The sequence below is a fragment of the Carya illinoinensis genome, chromosome 8, assembly GCF_018687715.1.
Source record: "Carya illinoinensis cultivar Pawnee chromosome 8, C.illinoinensisPawnee_v1, whole genome shotgun sequence".
Classification (NCBI taxonomy): Eukaryota; Viridiplantae; Streptophyta; class Magnoliopsida; order Fagales; family Juglandaceae; genus Carya; species Carya illinoinensis.
In genome coordinates this window covers 30,676,837-30,698,813 of record NC_056759.1, presented here as the reverse complement: position 1 = coordinate 30,698,813, position 21,977 = coordinate 30,676,837, and the positions used below count along the sequence as shown (strand labels likewise).

Here is a 21,977-nt window from a genome sequence, read left to right as displayed (position 1 = left end):
AAACTAAATCGACCCAAATTTGAGAGTTTAGTTTGGGTCTCCAGTTATCCAAGAACTTAATTACTCCCTTACCAAGCCATCCTAGAAATGAAGGTAACTTATTTAGGGGGTTGAAGGAACGATACCCCATGAGTTTCATCCACTCGTGCTTCTAATTACCTAGTTAACAGGAAATGGTAAGGGGTCAATTCTCATTTTCAACCAACAAATAAGTGTCCATCTCCCCCTAATTTCTCGTGTCATGAGTGCCCTACTGAGAGTTGTTCTAGTTTATTTTTTATTTTTTGGGTGCCATTGAGGATTGAAGAGGGAGAAACCTCCCTTCCCCTCTGCAGTGCTGCCCGCCCTTGCCATCTTTCTTGCATGCTCTTCCTAGTGTTTCTCCTTCTACCCGCCTTGGGAGGTCCCCTCTCTCCTTCCACCTCTTCCCTCCCCTCTTCAATCCCCTTCCTCACCTCACTCACCTCTTTCATTCTACCTTTCTTCCATCCCTTTTGGGTTTTCCATGTTTATTTATTGGTTATAGTTGCTGGATCTATTGCCCCAAGCAAACTACCTTAGGTTGAGAAATTATGGGATTTGTTGGGTTCATGATTTCCCCTTGTTTTTCTTCTTTTTTCATTAATATTTATTTCATGCATTTAAATTTTTCTTGTTGAATAGGATATGATCTACACCACCCCCAAGATGTTCCATTTGATTCCAAATTCCTTTCTTAGATCGCAGCCTTTACTCTCACACAACACTGTTTTTCCTTGAATTACTGCAAACTTTTGTTTACCTTGCGGTTTCTAATATTCATTCCGAGAGAGGCATCTATGCTATGATTACCTGTGCTTAATCGATAGCAAAAGGGGATACGAAGAGATGCGAAATCAAGATTTCCGGGTACCTATGGACTGGCAGATTCTTTATTCTTGGTGGATTCTGACTATTTCTCGTAGGTTTCACACCCTCTCATCTTCTAAACACCGATAATACTTATAAAAAAAAAAAAATGATCTACACCACTCCCTCCTTCTAGATATTTTAAGTTAATATTATTTGCTCATAAAACGCAAAAAAAGTATCTGAAATGAGTGGAAGTCCCATTAGGTAAAAATATTAATGACTAAAAAGGAAAATTAAGAACCAAAACCTCGATCATCCATATAAAGAGACCCCACCAACACATCATGATAATGGGTTTTATTTCTCATTCAATTGCTCTAACGTGTTTAAATGGCACATCTATTTGTTTATTGTTGCTTTACCAAAAAAGTACTACGGCTAATTCGGCTTACCCTTATTGAAAGATATCTGCGTGCTTTAATTAATTCTTCCGTATGGTCCCTACATTTATGTTATAATAATATTCTTAGCTGTCCTAGCAACTGATACCACTTCAAATTATATTATATTATCTTTCGATCGGGATATTTGAATTGAAACGTACAAAAGCTATCCTAAGCCACCAATCTTAAGACAAGCTGATACACATGAAGTGTGAATGAGAGGATGGCAACATGACTACCATATCCAAAGGCTGATGAATCTGCCTAAATACAATGTATGTACGTCTATCGATCAGATCATCAGGTTAGCAAAAGCTAGCACTTGATGCAATGTATCTACAATGAAAAGCCAAAGTTTTCGGTTGAATTACGGGGTATCAATGATGGCTAGCTTAGTTAAAAGTTTTCACGAGGCCATTAGATTACCTGTTTAATGATATCATTATTAGGTTTTCTACATGAGGCACAAATCATGCCAACAAAAGCTAGAAAACAAAGTGTTTGTGGATGGACATTAATTCGTTTTTAATGAAAGTTAAGCACTTGGCGTTAATAAGTCCATCCAACCATATTGCACTTGCGTTACCAACTATTTAGGAGTGACAAATTGTGTTAATGGGTTGTGTTCGTGACTTGTCAAGTCATGTATATTATACGATATGACTCAACCCGAACATGACCCGTTAAGCTTAACCGATTAGATTTCCAAACCCTAACATGACTCGTTAAAATAACGGGTTAACACGATACGACCCGTTTTGATCCGTTATGAATGAATTAAAAATATATCGACATGGTATAACCTGTTTCGACCCATTTATGTAAATGGATTAAATTGACTCAAATAATCAATTTGATCTGATCAACACAATTTCACAAAATTTAAAATCACAATATTTTCCAAAAATATAAAAACAACTACATTAGTCTAAAATTACAATCCAAACATTAAAAACACTAAAATTACAATCCACGAGAAGTGTGGGAGGTGGTTATGACTTGTGAGAATTGACTCAATTGAGAACTAAGAGAGAGACTCAATATATCTAAAGATGAATGTGAGATTGTGAGGGAGTCTGAGTTAGAGTACGGCGGGAGTAGGGTTTTTTAGTTTTTAGGTATAAGAATAAAAATGTAAATTTAACTTTCTTAACGGGTTGACCCGTTAGTGACCCGTCAAGCAATTATGTCTTAACGGGTCAACCCATTTTAACTCGAACCGATTAAGGCTAAATCTAAACTCGCTTTTATCGTATCTTGTTTATGTTGGGTTAATGGGTTGTGTCACATATTGCCACACCTACAGCTATTTAGAATTATAACCATGCAATTCATATAATACCAACCTTTTAGAATATGAATAATCCAACTTTATCATGTTTGGCAACTCTAACCTTGTTTGGAAACTATATAAGTATTTCCAAAGAGTAATGTTACTCATAATCTTTTTTATTATCATGCCATGTTGTGGTATAAAATTATTGAAGACTATTTATTATATTTAATTAGTGGGCTTAGCATTTAATGTTACATTAATGGATGTTAAGATTATAATGATAAAAATGATGATAAATAGATTTTTCATTTTCAAAATATTTTCAACATTTCTAAAATTTTCTCATAAGCTCATTAACAAACATAATAAATCTAAAAAAACTATTTCAACTTTTCATTCAATTATTATCCAAATATAAAATAATACAATTTTTACAAACTCCAAAATAAAAATACTTTTAAAAAGTTATATTCAAACAACTTTTCAATAATACCTATATGCTTTCACAAACTCTAATACAAAAGTTATTTAAAAAAAATTCAAAATCTTCTCATTTTTCAAAACTCAATAAGCAGCACATCTCATAGAAGTAATTTTGAAGATTGTAAAATATTTTCAAAATATTTCTGGGAGCGGTTTGGGGATTTGCCTCTTGACTAAATTCAATCAAGCCCTTTTGGGTAAATGGTTGTGGAGATACCAACACGAAATGGAGGCCCTACGGAATTCCGTTATAGATTCAAAATTTGGTGAGGCTTGGAGAAGATGGTGCTCGAATGAAGTACGACGTACTCATGGAGTGGGATTGTAGAAATATATAAGGAGACATTGGGAGACATTTTGAGGACATGAACATATTGTGGTGGGTGATAGTTCTCTTGTCAGATTTTGGTATGACAAATAGTGTAGTAACCATTGCCTCTGTGACACCTTCCTTGCTATCTTTTAGATTGCAAGAGAAAATGATGCTGCAATTGTCAATCTTTTGGCCTTTTCAAATGGCTCCTCTCAATAGAATATTGATTTCATTAGGACAACCCAAGATTGAAAGTTGGTGACTATTTCGGAGTTCTTTGTGGCATTGTATTCCATCAGTACGCTCGGGGGTATCAGAGATAAGATGCACTGGAGTCATTCCAAGAAAGGTAAATTCACCGTTAGATCATTTTATCAAGTGCTGATGAGCCCTGGAACGACCAATTGGACAGCATCTTGGACAATATCCTTACCACAGATAATACGAGGAAACGACGGGTAGTTGTGTTGGATTGGTATTGTATGTGTAAGAAGCATGAAGAATAAGTAGATCATCTATTATTACATTGTGGGGTGACTAGGATGATGTGGGATGAGTTTTTCTCGAGAATTGAATTGTCATGGGTTATGCCTCTTAGATTGGCGGATTTCCTTGCAAGTTGGAAAGGCCTTTATGGTAACTCATAGGTAGCGGCTATTAGGCGAATGGTTCCTATTTGAATGTGTTGGTGTATTTGGAGGGAGAAAAATGCTAGAAATTTCGAGGATCAAGAAAGAACAATGGATGAACTAAAACTTTTCTTCCTTAAGTCATTGTTCTTATAGGCATGGGCCATAGTTTGTAATGGACTTAGTGTCCATGACCTTCTAGTTTCGATTGTAACCTCTAGCTAGGTGTTTTTCATGTATACTATCTGTGTACCTTGGCTTTGCTTATTTTTATGAATACAATATCTTGATTACCTATAAAAAAAAAAAGAAAAAAAAGAAGAAGACAAACATACCCTAACAATCGTGTGCAATCTTGTATGGTTTACTAAGAAAACTTGTGGCAAAACATTGAGAATTCATGGTCACAAGTATGATGAACAAGTGGTAAATGAATATGAGGAAGACACGTTGGAAGCGACCTTAAGTCAAATTTAGTGCGATTAGATTATTCATGGTCATGGGAAGGATGGGAATTCAAAGTAAGAAATTTAAAAATTTCTAAAAACCCTAGATCAAGATTGATTGGATCATAGAAGCGATTGATTGTGTTTAAGTACATGAGATATAATGTTTCAATGAAGAGTTTTGATTGAAAATGCATAAATAGCTTGTTCAATTGTGTGTGATGTAGTGATGCATCATACTAGAACTCAAAATGGTTGGCCAATTCATACTTGATAGTTTGTTGCGATTGATGAGAGCCATTTCCTAAGGGCAGATTTTAACACTAAACTAAACTCATATCCAACACAGGACATGGGTGATTTAAGGAGTTTCTTGCCTACTTAAGGAAATAGACACCTATAGGTATTTGCCCCAATGTGTGGGTATATTTTGGTCACCATTCATTTTGAGAGAGAGAGAGAGAGAGAGAGAGAGAGAGAGAGAGAGAGAGAGAGAGAGAGAGAGAGAGAGTACACCTATAGTGAGTGGAGGTCATGATGACTTGCAGCAATGTGGGCAATTCTACGGTGGCTCATGGGCATCTCCAGTAGTGGTGCACTTGAGAGGATGAGAGAAGAAAACAAGAGATCAAAGAGTTTTCTTTAAGGAAACCCTAACTTGGATTCTAATAGGAAACTATGAGGTGTTTTTATAAAGTTAGTATCTATGTAAGAATGTGGGCATCAACGTCCTCCCTTATTGTACCTGATATATACCAGCCTAGCATTTGCCAACTTTCCCTTTTATTTTTTTTTAGAAAAATCCATGCATTCTTGATGTAATGGAAAAGAAATCCACCCATTATTCCTGTGACAGTGTAGATTCATGGAGATCGGTCGGTTATAATCTACTCGCTAAGCACTTGTATTCTTGATTGAAAATTAGGTTAAATAGTTAATGGTGGAACCTAATCTGACTTACGCATACTATCTATTGTTTCTCACACACAAAATTATGGTTTTTAAACATGATTTTACTTATTTTTCACATGAGAGTTATATTGTGTTGACTGATCAAAGAAAGCCACAATATTTTGATAGAGGAAGAGCTATATCATTTTCTATGATGAAATCATTGATCTTTCATCACTAAATTGATTTATGTGTAAACATGAGATCATGAAACCACCCATCTTCAGATGTATTCTTCTACATTAATAGGATTCCAAAAGCAAGGCTCAAAGATAGATGATAAGGAATTTTGCATACTGGAATAAAAGCATGCTGCATATTCAAAATTGTCTTGTTAATGAAAGGAATACAAAGATTAATCATGGACTTGATTAGAGCGAAAGTTCCCAACATTAGTAAAACGTATAGATAATGGGATTTTACTTTTTCTATAATATATATGCCATAGTTCTTTAAATTTTATACTTGTTCTTTGTCAATATTGAAACCATTCAGCAGTGGACTAGGTCTTGATCATGTTTTCTAAAACAATGGGGTTTGCCTTGCACTAATAGATCAAATATAGCTTTGCAACATATATCTAATTCTAAAGTAGAAGAAAGACTCACGTGGTATCTCCTACTCTAAAGAATATTGACTTGACTTGAGAAGCCAATGCTGAAATGAGAAAATGGTGAAGGCATCGTTGTTAGTACAGTAGTGAAGTAGTGGTGATATTGTGAAAGCCCTATATTAAATGGATAGTAGATCTTGGAGCTGTTGTATGAGTATGAAGTCTCACATAAGTTGTTTACTAGGTAGAATTAACTAATTATCCTATGAACTCGATCCATTAATTATATATAGTGCCAATTGATTAGAGCTTTCTTAAGATATGAAAATTGACAAATGGTATCAAAGTTAGGACCTTTGTAATGCCATATATATGGTGTCAAGTCGCAATGCAAAGATTTAATTGGAAAATTATGACATCTTAGATTGTGAAAACCCTATAAGGGTGGGTGGATTGCAAAGATGTACGTTCAATGCGTATATAGTGTAGAGACAAAAATTGGCTAGGATTAGATGACTATATGATAAGGCTTATCTTATCATTATATTTTAATTTTTTTTTTTGATAAATAAATAAATTTTATTGATCAAAGAATGGCAAAAGCCTGTATTACAACTCTGATGTCCCACCTAAGTGAGCACATTAGAGGCAAGGAAATCCCGAAGGGCCATGCCATTAAAATCTACAGCAATGACCCAACTACAAAGAGTTTTAAAAAACAAGAACTTAAGCTCATCTATAGATCTTTCCTTGTCTTCGAAAGTCCGCTCGTCACGCTCCCCCCACAAACTCCATAAGATGCAAATAGGAATCATCTTCCACATCGCTTTAATCGGTTGACTACCTCTTATGCTAGGCCAGCTGGCCAACGTTGCCTCCACAGTTTTCGGCATCACCCAAACTAGTGCCAATCGAGCAAACACGTCGTTCCATAGAGTCCTTGCTACATCACAATGTAACAGAAGATGATTTACCGACTCTCCCCCTCCTTTACACATACAACACCAGTCTGCGATAATGATCCTTCTTTTCCTTAGATTATCCGTGGTAAGAATCTTTCCCAGGGAGGCTGTCCAGACAAAGAAAGAGGCTTTTGGAGGTGCCTTGAGTTCCAGATCTTTCTCCAAGGGAAGAGAGAGTTGGACTCTGGGGTGAGAGCCTTATAGAAAGACTTCACCGAAAAGATACATTTTCTTGCTGGAATCCACCACATGACGTCTTCTTGCTGGCTGTTTACTCTTATGGAATAAATAAAACTGTAAAAATCTGCAATGCTGTTTACCTCCCAATCCTGAACTGCTCTACCAAAATTAATATTCCAAGTATTCCGCCCCCCCGACACCTCCATAGCATCCGCCACTGATAAATCCTTTACACTTGCCAATTGAAATAAAGAGGGATACAAATCTTTTAAAGCTCTGCTATCACACCACACGTCGCTCCAGAATTTAATCCTGCTTCCTGTACCCACCTGGATCCTAACAAAACGATTAAACACCTCCCAACCTCTTCGAATGTGCTTCCACAATCCAATATTTGAAATTATTGGATGAATGTAAAATAATTATTGATTTATCTCTAAACAATGTTGATTATATCTAGAAGTCTTAGATATTGTTTAGATAAGTCATTGAGGTTGAAATTGAGTCCTGGTAGATCTGTATATATCCAGAGGAAAGCTGAATAGAGATTAGTTAATACAGAAGAATGTTATTGCGAAATGTTAGCAGTCTGTCGGAATACGACTTCGTGACTGTTGCTAACCGCCAGCAGAGTCCTATTGTGACTGAAACTCTTTCTAGACTTTCTATTTAAAGGGATTCAATTTTGTATCTCAGGAAGGGGTTTTAAGCCACGAATTCTAGAGAGGATATTCTGAGTATTTGTGAGAGAAAATTCACTTGAACATTTTCATTTAATTTTTCATATCTTCTTGAGTATGATCGTACTTTGAATGTGAAGTAACATCGATTGGATTTCAGCTTCTGGAATTCCAGAAGGGAAGTCAACATTTGAAGATTGCCAGAGATTCTGGCTACTACTGCGGTAGAAGACAAACGGGTCGTTTGTCTAAGCAAGTAAGAGAGTCGAATTGCAAAGGTTTTGTAATTGATGATTACTTGTAATTGTTCTTCAAATAATAAGATTGACTTTCATTGGTTTGGCTGCCCCGTAGGGTTTTACCTTTAAATAGTTTTTTAAAGAGTTTCTCTTCATAACCAATCGTTGTGTCTTATAAAGTTGATTATTTATTTTAAAGTATTTGATTCGTTTTGTAATCTTGATAATTAAGATCTAATCTATTTGTTCAAAGAAATTGGTAGATAATTTTGTGGTTTACAGGGGTACGTTGGGAACTTCAATTAGCATCAGAGCGTGGTTTACTCTTTCTAGTGTGATCTGTGCCCCTGCACTATGTCATCATTGACCGCCCCACCGCACTTCAATGGTGAAAGTTATGCATATTGGAAAGTACGCATGCGAGCCTTCCTCAAATCGTTGGATGAACGAGTGTGTTATTCGGTTGTACGAGGATGGATCAAACCAGAAACAAATATTGATATTTAGATCAAAGAAGAAATTAGCAATTGTAATTGGAATAACAAGGGGCTGAATGCTATATTCATATTTGTATCTCCAGAAAAATTTAAGAGAATCTCCATGTGTGGGATTGCTAAAGAGGCATGTGATATCCTGAAAGTTAAGCATGAAGGAACAAAAATTGTGAAAAATCTAAAATTACAATTGTCAACCTCTAAGTTTGAAGAGATTAAAATGCTGGAAGATAAAAGTTTTAATGACTTTTATACTAAAGTAAATGATATTGTAAATTCCAAGTTTAATCTTGGAGAAAAGGTTGAAGATTCAAGAGTTGTGAGGAAGATTCTAAGGTCTTTACCTGAAAGATTTCGACCCAAAGTTACTGATATTAAAGAAAGTAAAGATCTGGATGTAATAAGGGTAGAAGAACTGGCAGGTTCTTTGCAAATGTATGAATCTTCACTCCCTCAAACAAGAAAATGTAAGTCCATTGTCTTAAAAATTGTAGAAGAAAATTATATGGATTTTTTTGATGAAGAAAGTCTAAATGATGAAGAGATTGCTCTGCTTGCAAGAAAATTCAGAAAATTTATGTTTAATAAAAAGGAAAATGGTAAATAATAACGAGGAAAAAATATTTTTGTTAATAAAAATGAATCTGAAAATTGAAAGAAAGAAAAAACTGAGAAAAAGGATAAAAAACAGTGTCATGAATGTTCTGGGTATGGCCATATAAGAATTGAGTGTCTAAATTTCAAGAAAAATAAAGGAAAAGCGTTGAATGTCACACTTAGCGATAGTTCAGATTCTGAAAGTTCAAACTCATATTCCGATGATGAAAAATAGTTTACAGTTTTCTCTACTATTGTGAATGATTTTCCTGAAATTACACTAACAAAATCTGAAAGTAGTTATGATTACAGTGATTCATATGTATCATTTGTTGATGCTGATCAAGAATTGATTTTACACGAAACTTACAATGATGTGTGTGAAGAAGTGATCAAATTAAAGAAACTCAACAAGAAGCTGTACAAGAAATTTACTGATATGGGGAGTGAGAAAAATAACATGTCTTAGACATTAAAAATTTCTGATATTAAGTTAGCAAGATTAATGGATCAAAAAATTGCACTAGAAAAGGAATTGGAAAAGGTTCAAGAAAAAATAGCAACACAAAAATTAGAAGAGATGTTAAGTGTTCAAAAGATGAGTAGTGATAGAATTAGCCTAGGGTACACGACTTAAAAGGGGAAAGAAAAACTGGTCTCATCATCTGTCATCACAACTTCCAAAGGTATTGTTTTTGTTAAAGGAAGTCAAGGTAAGAGTTTTCAAAATCATGCTGAACCTATGCCAGTTTATTTAAAAAATCTGCATGGTAAATTTATTCATACTGGTCATTATTGTGGTGTTGTTGGTCATATAAGGCCAAATTGCTTTAACTTGAATAAAGTGAAGAAAAATGGAGGTGAAAGAAATCTGAAAAGTAAAAGAAAGAGTCTAGAAAATCAAGTTTGTTATATGAGTCAACAAATCAACTTTTTAAGTCTCAAACTTGGTGAGCTAGCAAATTTTTGCTTTAAAAAAAGAAGTCATATAACGTAGTGTTGATGAAAAGAATAGGCCAAAATTTAAAACAAAGTGGATAGTCAAAGAAGATAACATGTCACATTAATTAATAGGACTACTTGCATGTTCTTGCATTCTTTATATTATTACATTAGTCTAGGACGTGCATTTTATTTTTCTGTTTTGCTATTTTGTTTCTGTTTTTCAGTTTTAAATAAGAAAAATATAATATAAATTTTTTTTTTCTGGTTTGGTTCAAAATTTTTCTTTAAGGAAAGTACATGCTTGATATATCAAAGTTTGAGCACTTGTGTTATCACTTAATAAATTCTTGAACCTATGCATCTCTCTATTTTGTGCGATTTACTTTGTGCATACTTATATGTATGCATTTTATAATTAAAGTTCACATTATTTAATAAGATGTTCATCAAAGAGGGAGTTTATGCCTTGAATTGACTAATACTAGTTGAATCTAGTAAATCAATAGAGAGCTCTCCTCTTGCCAAACACAAAGAGTTGATCCATATAGAAAAATTCGGTCTTAATTCATTGAGAAAAAAGACAAACACCATACACGGGTCTACCACCTTAAATTCTTACATTAAAAATCGTTGCTCTAATTATTATGGAAAAAGATGAGCAACAAACATAAACACAAAAAGGGGGTGTACAAACTAGTGTTTGGAGGAGATGCTCATGTATCTGGCTCTAGCATAAAGTTTGACTTTTAAGGTGAATCAACAAACTCTTGTTAGCATCTATAAAAAGCAATCATTCATATATAAAAGTATCAAAAATATATTGAAGAAATGAGTTCATAAAAATGCTATGGTATAAGTATACTCATTCACACACTCATATGAACTTTGACATTGATGATCTTATGAGGAGTGAACATCCATAGTGATTGTTGCAAATAAGAGGGTGTATTCTATTGAATTTGTTTTGTGAGTTACAATATGTTTGAATTAAGATGCATTTAGGCATGTTATTTATCCTATTGCTTATTTATATATTTATATAAAAAAAAGTTCAAATTTTTTGTTATTTTTATTTTTTCTAATCTCTATTTATTTTGGTTTATATAAAATAAATACAAAAATAAAAATATAAAGTTGTTTTTGGTCGGTATGGGGTATTGGATAAGTCTGGGAATTGTATTATGAAATAATAGCATAAGTCCCAGTGAGACTTTATAGCTTAGCACATGCATGGGTCTTAAAAGCCTTAAAGACTTAAAACCTCTGCTGCCTCTCTCATTTACTCCCAGCCCCCGATTCATAAGCCATTCTCAAGACCCATTTCACAGTTCCACGCAAGACCATTTCACGGTGCCCTTTCACTCCCTTTTGTCTCTCTTCACTCAAGATTACATACATCCTCTCTTCATTTTCCACCATCACGACAAGTCTACTCTAATCCATTGATTTTTTTTTCTCTTTTTCCAGTTTTATGCTTGGCATGTGGATAGATGGAGTCTGAGTTATGGGTTTTTATAAGAAGCATTGGGCTATTCTGTTGAGCTGAGTTGCCCGTAAATGAGTTGTTTTTTTTGTTATTTTATGCATGTATTGAGGACGATTTTTGAGTGGGTTCTTGACCTTTGTCATTTTGTTTTCATGGTATGTCTACGAAGTGTTTGATTTTTTGTCTCAACTAAGTTGTCTTAATCATTTACTCATTGTTTGACATACATTCATGCTCATACATTAGGTGCATTTAATCCATAAAAAGTTGAGATACATAAGAGTTGTTCATCATGTCTTTCTTAGTGTCTTCATCTTGACACATGTAAGTGATATTTATTCTTTTTTGTGTTTTGTCAGATTAGTGACAAAAATATGGAGTATTAGATGACCAAATTGAAATATGTTGAAATATTTTGGTATTGTAAAATTTAGGAGGAGTTTTAGTAAGTGTGTTGTTGAGGGGGAGTTTAATAAATTTGCTGAAATGAATTTGTTGAGGGGGAGAAAGTTTATTTTTGCTGGACATAAGTTTTTATTATTGACTATTTGCTTGGAATTCCTACTCGGTTTCTTGGTTTGCTGTTTGTGCTTTTGACAGGTTTTATATTACATTTATCAAGTTAGTTTTGTCACCAATCCGTCAAAGGGGGAGATTGTAGAGGCAAAAATTAGCTAAGATTAGATGATTATATGATAAGGCTTATCTTATCATTATATTTGAAATTGTTGGATGAATGTAAAATAACTATTGATTTATTTCTAAACAATGTTGAGTATATCTAGAAGTCTTAGGTATTGTTTAGATAAGTCATTGAGGTTAAAATCGAGTCCTGGTATATCTGTATATATCCAGAAGAAAATTGAATAGAGATTAGTCAATATAGAAGAATGTTACCGTGAAATGTTAGCAGTCCGTCGGAACACGTCTTCGCGATTGTTGCTAACCGTCAGTAGAGTTCTACTGTGACTGGAACTCTTTCCAGACTTTCTATTTAAAGGGATTCAGTTTTGTATTTCAGGAATGGGCTTTGAGCCACGAATTCTAGTGAGGATATTCTGAGTATTTGTGAGAGAAAATTCACTTGAGAAGTTTCATTTGATTTTTCATATCTTCTTGAGTATGATTATGCTTTGAGTGTGAAGTAATATCGATTGGATTTCAGCATTTGGAGTTCCATAAGGGAAGTCAACATTTGAAAATCAACAGAAGTTCTGGTTGCTTCTGCGGTAGAAGATAAACGGGTCTTTTGTCTAGGCAAGTAAGAGAGTTGATTGTAAAGATTTTGTAATTGATGATTGTTTGTAATTGTTCTTCAAATAATAAGATTGACCTTCTTGGGTTTGGTTGCCCCGTAAGTTTTTACCTTTAAAGAGTTCTTTAAAGGGTTTCCCTTCGTAACCAATCGTTGTGTCTTATAAAATTGATTATTTATTTTAAAGTATTTGATTCGTTTTATAATCTTGATAATTAAGATCTAACCTATTTGTTTAAGGAAATTGGTAGACAATTTCGTGATTTACAGGGATACATTGGAAATTTCATATAGTAGCATGTCTCATTAATTGGAATGTTTATTATGCAAAAGTATATCATATAATTAAGTAATTTTACGGATTCCAATTATAATTTTGACTATAATGCTGCATGCAGCTAACTAGTAGTTTCTCAGTATATTATATGCGACTCTAATCTTACTAATAGATCAATAAGAGATCAGAAAATAGAAAAGGAAGGAAAATCTGAAACCATGCATCTAAGTTACTCAAGCAATAGTGTCATATTTTGCCTACAGTCATGGTTCCTTTTTATTTTTATTTTCCATATCTATGCCTGATAATTCGGTCTCTTTTATTATATGGAGAGGGAGGGGGGTTACAATCATGGCTCGTTATTTCTTTGTTAGTTTCTCAATATGCATATGCATGCATGCAATTTTATATATGCTCTTAATTGTTACCATGCATTCCCCAGTTTTATTCCTCTAAAAATCTCAACCCAAAATAAAAATCGGGATTATGATCTAATTATCAATAAACCACGACAATATATATATGATGTGCAAAGTATACAAGAGAATTTATTGAACATAGAAAATTAATCACACCCCAACACTTATGTGTGTGTGTGTGTATCTTATTGCATGCATCATCAAATAGCGAATCAACAGCTCTAATTAGTGATAGTTTTGCTTACCAAATGATGAAAAAAAGTCAATAAATTAATTGCTTCCATAATTTTTCGATCCCTTATATTAAAGGGCTAATTCTTTCACACTAACTTATATCATTTCCGGCACATGACTAACTATCAACCAATTGTCACTTACATTGTGCATTGGAGTAAATTGAAGCACATCAAAGTTATATATATATATATAGAAGTGAGTTAACAATATTTAGGGTTGGCTAATTTGTGGCCAGACCGATCGATTTGGTAAAAATTTAGGAAGATACGTAAATTGTAATGAGGTAATAGTTCATGAGGGGACCGGGGAGACAAGTGGAATCCTAAACTACAATGGAGTCCTAAACTACACTATCTTCGATATTGTTAGATATTGTTTTGTATACTTAGAAACTTATAAATACTGGTGATCTCATGATTATAAAAATATGATCAATAAATTAAGGTGTAAATAGATTAACCTTTCCCTGAGGTCGCCTTTGACAGGTAAAAGGGAATTGAACTCCTGGTCACTTAATTAGTAGTTGGCCCAGTTTTTAATCCCTTGACCTACAAAACATGATTGGGGTTCTAGTAGTACTCATGTGCGTGTAGATTTAATTGCATGCGTGTGATTCTTCTTTTCAGTATGATCTGATCTTCATTTGATCTATTTCTAAAAGGACCCTAGCTAGCTATCTAAATTAATTACAAGTTATCTTTGAGAAAATATATTTACTAGAGAAGAGAATTGAAGACACTCCAAAGCAATATATAGTCCCTTTATTCAGTTTTTGATTCTCTGGCATATTCCCGAAGTTGACATCCTAATTAAAACCTCGGCTTCCTCCTCTCGCAAATGATTATATATCCGAGTACGTCAGTTTTTACTCGACCAAGGCATACAATAGATCAGTCAAGAGTACTATGCAGTGCACGCAATTCCTTATAAGGACCATCCGCACACCAAGCTGCCAAGATTCCTAGCTAGTCTATCTACTTACTGCCATGCAGTTATATACAACAGGCACTTAAAGCCTAAAGGAATAATATTATTAATTTGAATAACATTTATACATATATATATTTGAAGGATATTAGGACATGTCAAATTCTTGGAAGATAGAGAAGTAGTAAAACGCACAATTTCAAGAGAATAAATAAATAAATAAGAATTTTATCATTGCAAAATATAATTAAGCTACAGGTGCAGAAGATGTTCTGTTATGCATAAAAATTTTGTTAAAATCATGCGAGACAAACTAGAACAAACGAACAAATTAACGTTTTTAGTGAAAAATTGCGGCCAGACCTGGTGCTTGCAAACTCATATAGTTTCCCAGTGCTTGAGAAGATTACAAGGCCAACTTCAGCATCACACAGGATTGCAAGCTCCTTTGCCTTTTTGATCAACCCTTTCCTCCGCTTCGAAAAAGTAACTTGCCTGCTCGTTGAATTATCGATCCTTTGAATTGCGATCTTCCCTCTCCCCATCCCTTCTGTTTTCTTCACTATTAGGGTTCCTGCGACATTACTCTTTATAAATAACTTTCAAGATTAACAGGGTAAGACTCATGAAAGGATTAGATTAGAAATCTTACTTGTTTGAGTCCAAGCAACACTTTCAGAAATATTGAAGGGATGGCCGTTTAGATGATGGTTGAGATTTGTGTTGCGTCTTCTTTTCCGGCCATGATATAAGAGAAAATATCATTTAGGGGGTCATGAAGATAAGACTACTGCTAATTGGGTGTATTAATGGAGTGATTTGAGGCATTAAACAAATATATATGAATGCCTTCATGTACTACTTTCAGCAGTGAAATTAATTCTCTACAAAGTATAAGATTGTATTCATCCTATATTCAGATATTTTACAGGCCGCATCTGTTAATTGTATTAATAATTCAGTACTGACACGTGGGAATATAATTACATTATCCCAGAATATATAATAATTAAAAGGCTAATTAATAAATTTATTAGCGGCAAAAGTTTCTTTGTCATCGTGGATATTTTATAATACCTAAACTTACATATATACGTATTTATTAGGATAAAGTGATCGTTCCGAATCTGTAGCATTATTATCTTTGAAGTACTGTGTTTTTCGCCAACGGGAACTGCGTTTGCAGCTAATACGATGTTTTAGCTTTTCTGACTTCTCAATCAGTATCAGATCAGATAAGCATTGTAAGTATGAATCGTATTTGTTGTCGTAGTGGGATGTCAGCCTTAATTTTCGGGTAACCTAGATTCAACTTTGGAACTCGATCATGCAAGCGAGTTTATGCATGGGGGACTGGATATATATGCCAGATCTTTTATATATAGATCATCATCATGTACGTGTACGAGACATGGATGTACTTAGTGTTAAAGAGCCATAAAAGATGGAATTTTCCCGAGACAAATTAAAGATACTCAAGAAAAGTAGCTCTTTTGATGAAAATTGATGAAAATAAATAAAGTTTCCGTCAGAAACATCTTTTTCCGAAACCTTGAATATGATTAAACGTAAAAATGGAGGGACGTGTTGTGGCATTTTTTCTTTCTTGCATGAATTAATGCATGGTGTGTTCACCGAGCAGCAGAAATTATAATATACAGCATTATGTTGCAGGTAATTTTGCAGATGGTACCATTAAACAATGGATTTTGAAGTCCATGCATGTGCCAGCTATTGGCCGGAAGAGGTTGGAGTTGGAAAGATATATATTGGAAAGAAATAATCAAAGCCTTCCAAATCCAAATTAATTTAAAGGTCATATAAATAAATAAATATATATATATATTAATGTTTTTATTTTATGGAAAATACTAGATCCCCAGCTGGGGGATCCCGCTGGGAGCTACCGCTCCCAGTATTTTATTTTATTTTTATTTATTTTTTCTTTTTCTTAATGATTAAGAAAAATTTGTTCAATATTATTATGAATTTTTTTATTTTTTTTCAAAATGTTTAAAAATAATAAAAAATGATATAAAAAAAAATTTCTAAGCCAAGCGGGAACTCCCAGCAGGAGCCCCCAGCGGTGGCTGTAGAACGATCCTTATTTTATTGCCTCTTAACGCTTCAGAGTGTGTTCTTTTTTTTTTTTTTTTTTTTTTTTATAGGAAAACTGTCATCATTTTTTCATAAAAAAAAATACAATCATGACCGAATACATTCTGTGATGTCCCAGTCATAACAAACATGACATTATAAACCAAAATAATATATTTGTAACTCTACTAGTACACTATTTCTTTTTGTAACTGGTCTGGTCTTCACTATTGTTGATATTTTCTACAGATAAACTTTCAAGAGACAACACTCTGCCTAAACAGAGACACAACCTTATCCTTTATAGAAAAAAATGACTTAACTTGATCTACAGAAAAACATCTGAGAGACAATTTTTTTTTTCAATTAACAATAAGGAAACTAAAAAAAAAGAGTAGTAAGATAGATATAAAAAATGACATATTACAGTTTGGATCAATTCCGATAGATTTTAAAATCTGTAGTCGGTCGTGAAGACAATGCACTTGTTTATTTTCAGTCACAAAAGTTAGATTTAAAAGGTTTGATTGTGACGAATTTGGTGATCTGGCGCTTAACGCTTCAAAGTTCAGAGTTCCACATGCCAAACAAATGAGATCGGATCTCAAATTACTTTATGATAACCACGATCATCCTACTAATTCATAACTTTCACGTACGGCACCAACTCCTCTTGCCGATGATCATAGAGAACATTGGGAAGATAAATTTTGCATCTCTCTTATAATATGTTTACTTTCTTGAAGATAACATATATTATTAAGACCGATGATCAGATTAATGAAACTTAATAATATTGTTTATATAAGATAAATTAATGCATTTAATTACAAGTATCCTAATATATATATACTAGGTGGAAACAACGGGCAAAGCACGTTTGTCTAATTTTATAAAATGATTATTTGTAAAAAATAATATATATTTTATAAAAATTATTGATATCACTTAATAATTTAAAGCATATTAGAGAAGATAAAAAAATTAGTTCAAAATATTATATAATCTAATACATATTTATAACATCTATAATTTTAGTAAAGATGTATACGAAAAATTTAATAAAAGTTTAACACAAACGGTAGTTTAAAATATGTATCGTTTGATGTTTGTATTATAATTCATCAATGTATGTAATCATGTAGACGATCAATAGAGACAATATTGAAATTCTTATTTTGCTGTTAGTTGAATCGATCAAGATCAACATAAAGTTAAAACATAATCTTTTTATAAAATTGGTGGTATAATATTTTTTTATATATAACATATATATAAATCTTAAAATATATTTTGAAGTTGTTGGTCGAATTTACTCTTTCTTGATTAGTTCAAGGATCATGACTTTTGTCATGTGCCCCTCATAGCAAGCCCACGTGTGGAATATGACTTAGTGGAAGTTACGTCCTACTACCATGGGAAAAAAAACACTTTGATTAAACACACTTGTATTATATATTATATGAGATTTTTAAATTTAGAATACTTAATAATCTGATTTAATGAAACGTATAATACACATGTATTATACTTAGGAATTCACGTCTTATGCACCTAATACACGTGTATATGTTAAGGAGAAAGAGAAAAATATAATAACTAATCTTTAATTACTTATTATTATATAAACTATTAAGTATTGTAATTATTGTGATGAATAAATTATATAACAACATTGAATGTTATCTCTCTCAATATTTATGTCTTCATTCTATATGCCAATTACATTCACATGTATTTAAACAAACGGTGTTAACTTTAACGAAAAAACAAGAAAAACCGTTAAAACAAGATTTTCCGTTTCATACACACTTTTTATATATAGAAGATATAGTGGTAATGCCATTATATACGGTTTTGGAGTACTGTGTTGTCACCGCGTACTTATTTGAAAAATTAATTGAGAGCAACCATTAAAAATATAATTTTTTTTTGCGAGAGTTCTAGATATATCCACTCTTAATTTTAAAATTAAGGAATATGAATTACACACTTCAAAATTAAAAATATCATTTATCAATAGAAAATACTTTAATCATAAAAAAATTATATAAAAATAAACTCATAAACAGATGTGATTTGATGTGATATGTCAGATTTATAAAATTAATTTTATTATAAAATAAATTTAACAGATTACATAAAATTATATCAATTTATAAATTTATTTTATATAATCAATATATGTCTCTAACAGTTATCTTTCTCAATATATAGACAGAGCGGGCATTATAAACACGATGGATGATCAGCAGCGACCATCAATAGCAAGCACGTGCCACTGCAAAGTTGACTGACATATATATGTGGAGGTCTAGAGTCAGTAGTACTGTTCGCCAATCGAGGGGGGTCTTCCCACGCTTTTATCGCACAATGGCAAACAATCTGTAACACAAAGCTATAGGTGTGCGAGTTCTTGTCTGGCCAAAAATGGAGTAGCTTATGAAAGGCACATATTATTATTATTCTATATGGGCAAATTGGTTCTAAAATCACTTTAATAATAAGCTCTAGTGCTTTATTTTTTATTTATTTTTTCCATTCATCAGTGGTTAGGCGGCCGCTAATGCACCATTAAAATAATCATAACTTTAAACACACCAGCCAATTCCTATTGGCTAAGCCCACGTGAAGTGATTCCTTAAACCAATAAGATTCGATATCTGACTACGGAACCCTAATGAGGCCCTTGAATTAAGGAGAGTACTACACCAAGTTCAAGATTAGGCTTATCTATAGATTAGTTCAAATTTTTATCCCTCCAAAAAATGAAGTTAGCCAGGTGTCAATCATCAGGAAATCATATACCTACATAGTCCAAGAAAAAGGTGATTTTGCCTACATTTTCACTTACTTTATCATCCCAACAATGGATTGTGTCGCTTTACAGAGTCATTTCTACAATTGAAAACTACATCTTTTAGTTTGTGATGCAAACGGTAGCATGGATTAAGAAGAAAGCACATGAGCTTCATCATAGCTAGCTTTCATTTACCCTACCCAGCCAAAGTAGATCATATGTTTATATATATATATATATCATGTGTGTGTGTGTGGCTCTCTCACTCTCTCTCACATCTTTGGAAAGGAGATTTATATATATTATGTCCATCCCATGCCCTAAACTTGATCACATGCTCATGGAATTGCAGAGTTGCAGTTCACGTACGTACACTTGAAAAAACCTTGAGTAGTATTAGTACTAGTTGTGCATATATTTTGATTGGCCGGGATAGCCTTATATAGTTCATTCCCACCATATGGCCGGGCATGATCAGGTACTAAAACTTTAAAAGAAAAAAAAAATAGAGAAATAATATTTGAAATTTTAGAATGTGTAAGTCCATGTACTTATTTTGAAAAAAATGAAATTTATTATTAAAAAAATAATTTTTCCACGTGACTCCGGTCATAGGGTGGAAATGAATTATATATGACTGTCTATAATAGATGTTGCTGCTGAGAAGGTTGACATGTATTTCTCATTTATATAATCATCGTTATATTAGCAATATAGGTGACATTGGATGCTAGTTTTACGTAGAAGAAGTTGTTAATATAATAAGGGCATGTTCGAATCTGAGCTCCAATTAAGATGATTCTTGATGTCTAACTTAAGGAATATAATCGGACGGTATTAGAGAGGTCTAAAATTTAGTTGTGTAACGTAAAAGAATATCGATCGATCGGGACAATCAGGTTCGTACCCACTTATGGTGGAGAATATATTTATGTGCCCTTTAAGCATCGGTCTTGAAAATACTTCTTTTAACTCTCAAATTTGAGAACCTAACAAAAACAAATTTGGATCTCTAACTTTACCAAGTGATCCGACATGAATAAAGATCCAAGCTGCATTAATATTAGATACTCCAAAATACGGATGATGTTGTACTCCCATTTTATCAGTAAATCACTTCAGTTCCAACTTCAACTTTCCTTTATATAAGTAAACTTTTGTATTTACTCCAACAGGATAATGTGTTTTCAAAAGTTTTGGTTTTGAGATTTCTTAGCACGTAACCCTAGTCTTAAGGCTTTTTTAGTCCAATATGAAATTTCTCTGCTCAATGCGAGGGTAAATTTTCCTTGAAAACAAAAAACACTTGTGTACTTAACATGGTTGACCTATATTTTATGATATGATGAAAGTACCACAAATCCATACTAAATAGCGGTGAGAATTGATACTATCGATGTAGTTTCGATCCAAAATTAAAACCGCACAGACATGTTTTTTAGGGGATGATATCGACTGAAATCAGTCGATTAAGGGGTATAAAACCAGTTACCATAGTTTAGGCCGGTTACTATTGATTCAGCGGTGTTTCCATCGGTTTTCATTTTAGAAATCCATCAAAAATTTCACAACAAGATCATCACAAAGACTAGAAAAATTAAAAGAACCCATTTAGTAAATCTCACAACAAAATCATTACAAGAATCCCCCCAATAAACCTCAACTGAATCGCAGATGAGAAAGAGAGAGAGAGAATCGAAAGTCTGAAATGATGCAAATGGACGGAGGGAGAAAGGGATGGGAACAAGCACCTCATCAACAAATCTAAAATGGATTGATGGCGAGAGAGAGAGAGAGAGAGAGAGTTGTTTTTCTTTATTTTTCAAAACCATGGGTATAAAACAACGTTTTTTAAATCACTAAAGTGAAACATAATTGTTTTACCTAATATATATATATATTTATTGAATAGTTCAGTGGTTTGAACTTGGTTTAGATCGTGATTGAACCTGTTGACGTCGGTTTTTTGCATTTCCTATCGCTGGCTGACTAGTTCTCAACACGTTTCGATCGATTCCAGACTCCGTAAGCTATGGTTGGTTTTGTTGGCAACACCCCATCTGTCCTTGTACAGCCCAACTACTGAAAGTATCTTATAATTAGTCAAGAATTAATTTGTGCAAAAAGTTTTGAAATCCTTGCCACGGTAAAAAAATCACTATATATATATATATATTGTTGGTACATTTAAAAAAAATATATTTCTAACTATACTATTTTTTAATTTATGCTTTTGGATTAAAGGATTGATTTGCATGCTATTGCAGATTTTTTAGTATTAATATATTATAATTATGGCTTGAAAGTCGTTTGAGCCGTTCTAAATAAAATGGATTGATTTAGTGACGTACGTTGTACGTCATTCAGTAGGCATGCGTGCATTGCATTTACTATTAAGGTGTTAATTTTCTAGCTATGACTTTATGAAAAATACTATTTCCACCGAAGGTTCTTACC

At 33.1% G+C, this 21,977-nt stretch overlaps 1 protein-coding gene across 1 annotated transcript in view; it reads right to left on the bottom strand.

The window, feature by feature from the left end:
* The window catches only part of LOC122274315 (MADS-box transcription factor 23-like), a 34,048-nt gene extending 18,880 nt beyond the window's left edge, over positions 1 to 15,168 (bottom strand). Inside the window, exon 1 of the mRNA XM_043083356.1 lies at positions 14,987 to 15,168. Coding sequence (XP_042939290.1) covers positions 14,987 to 15,168 — 182 coding nt within the window. The remainder of the gene's footprint in view (positions 1 to 14,986) is intronic.
* Between the last annotated feature and the right edge of the window lie 6,809 nt (positions 15,169 to 21,977).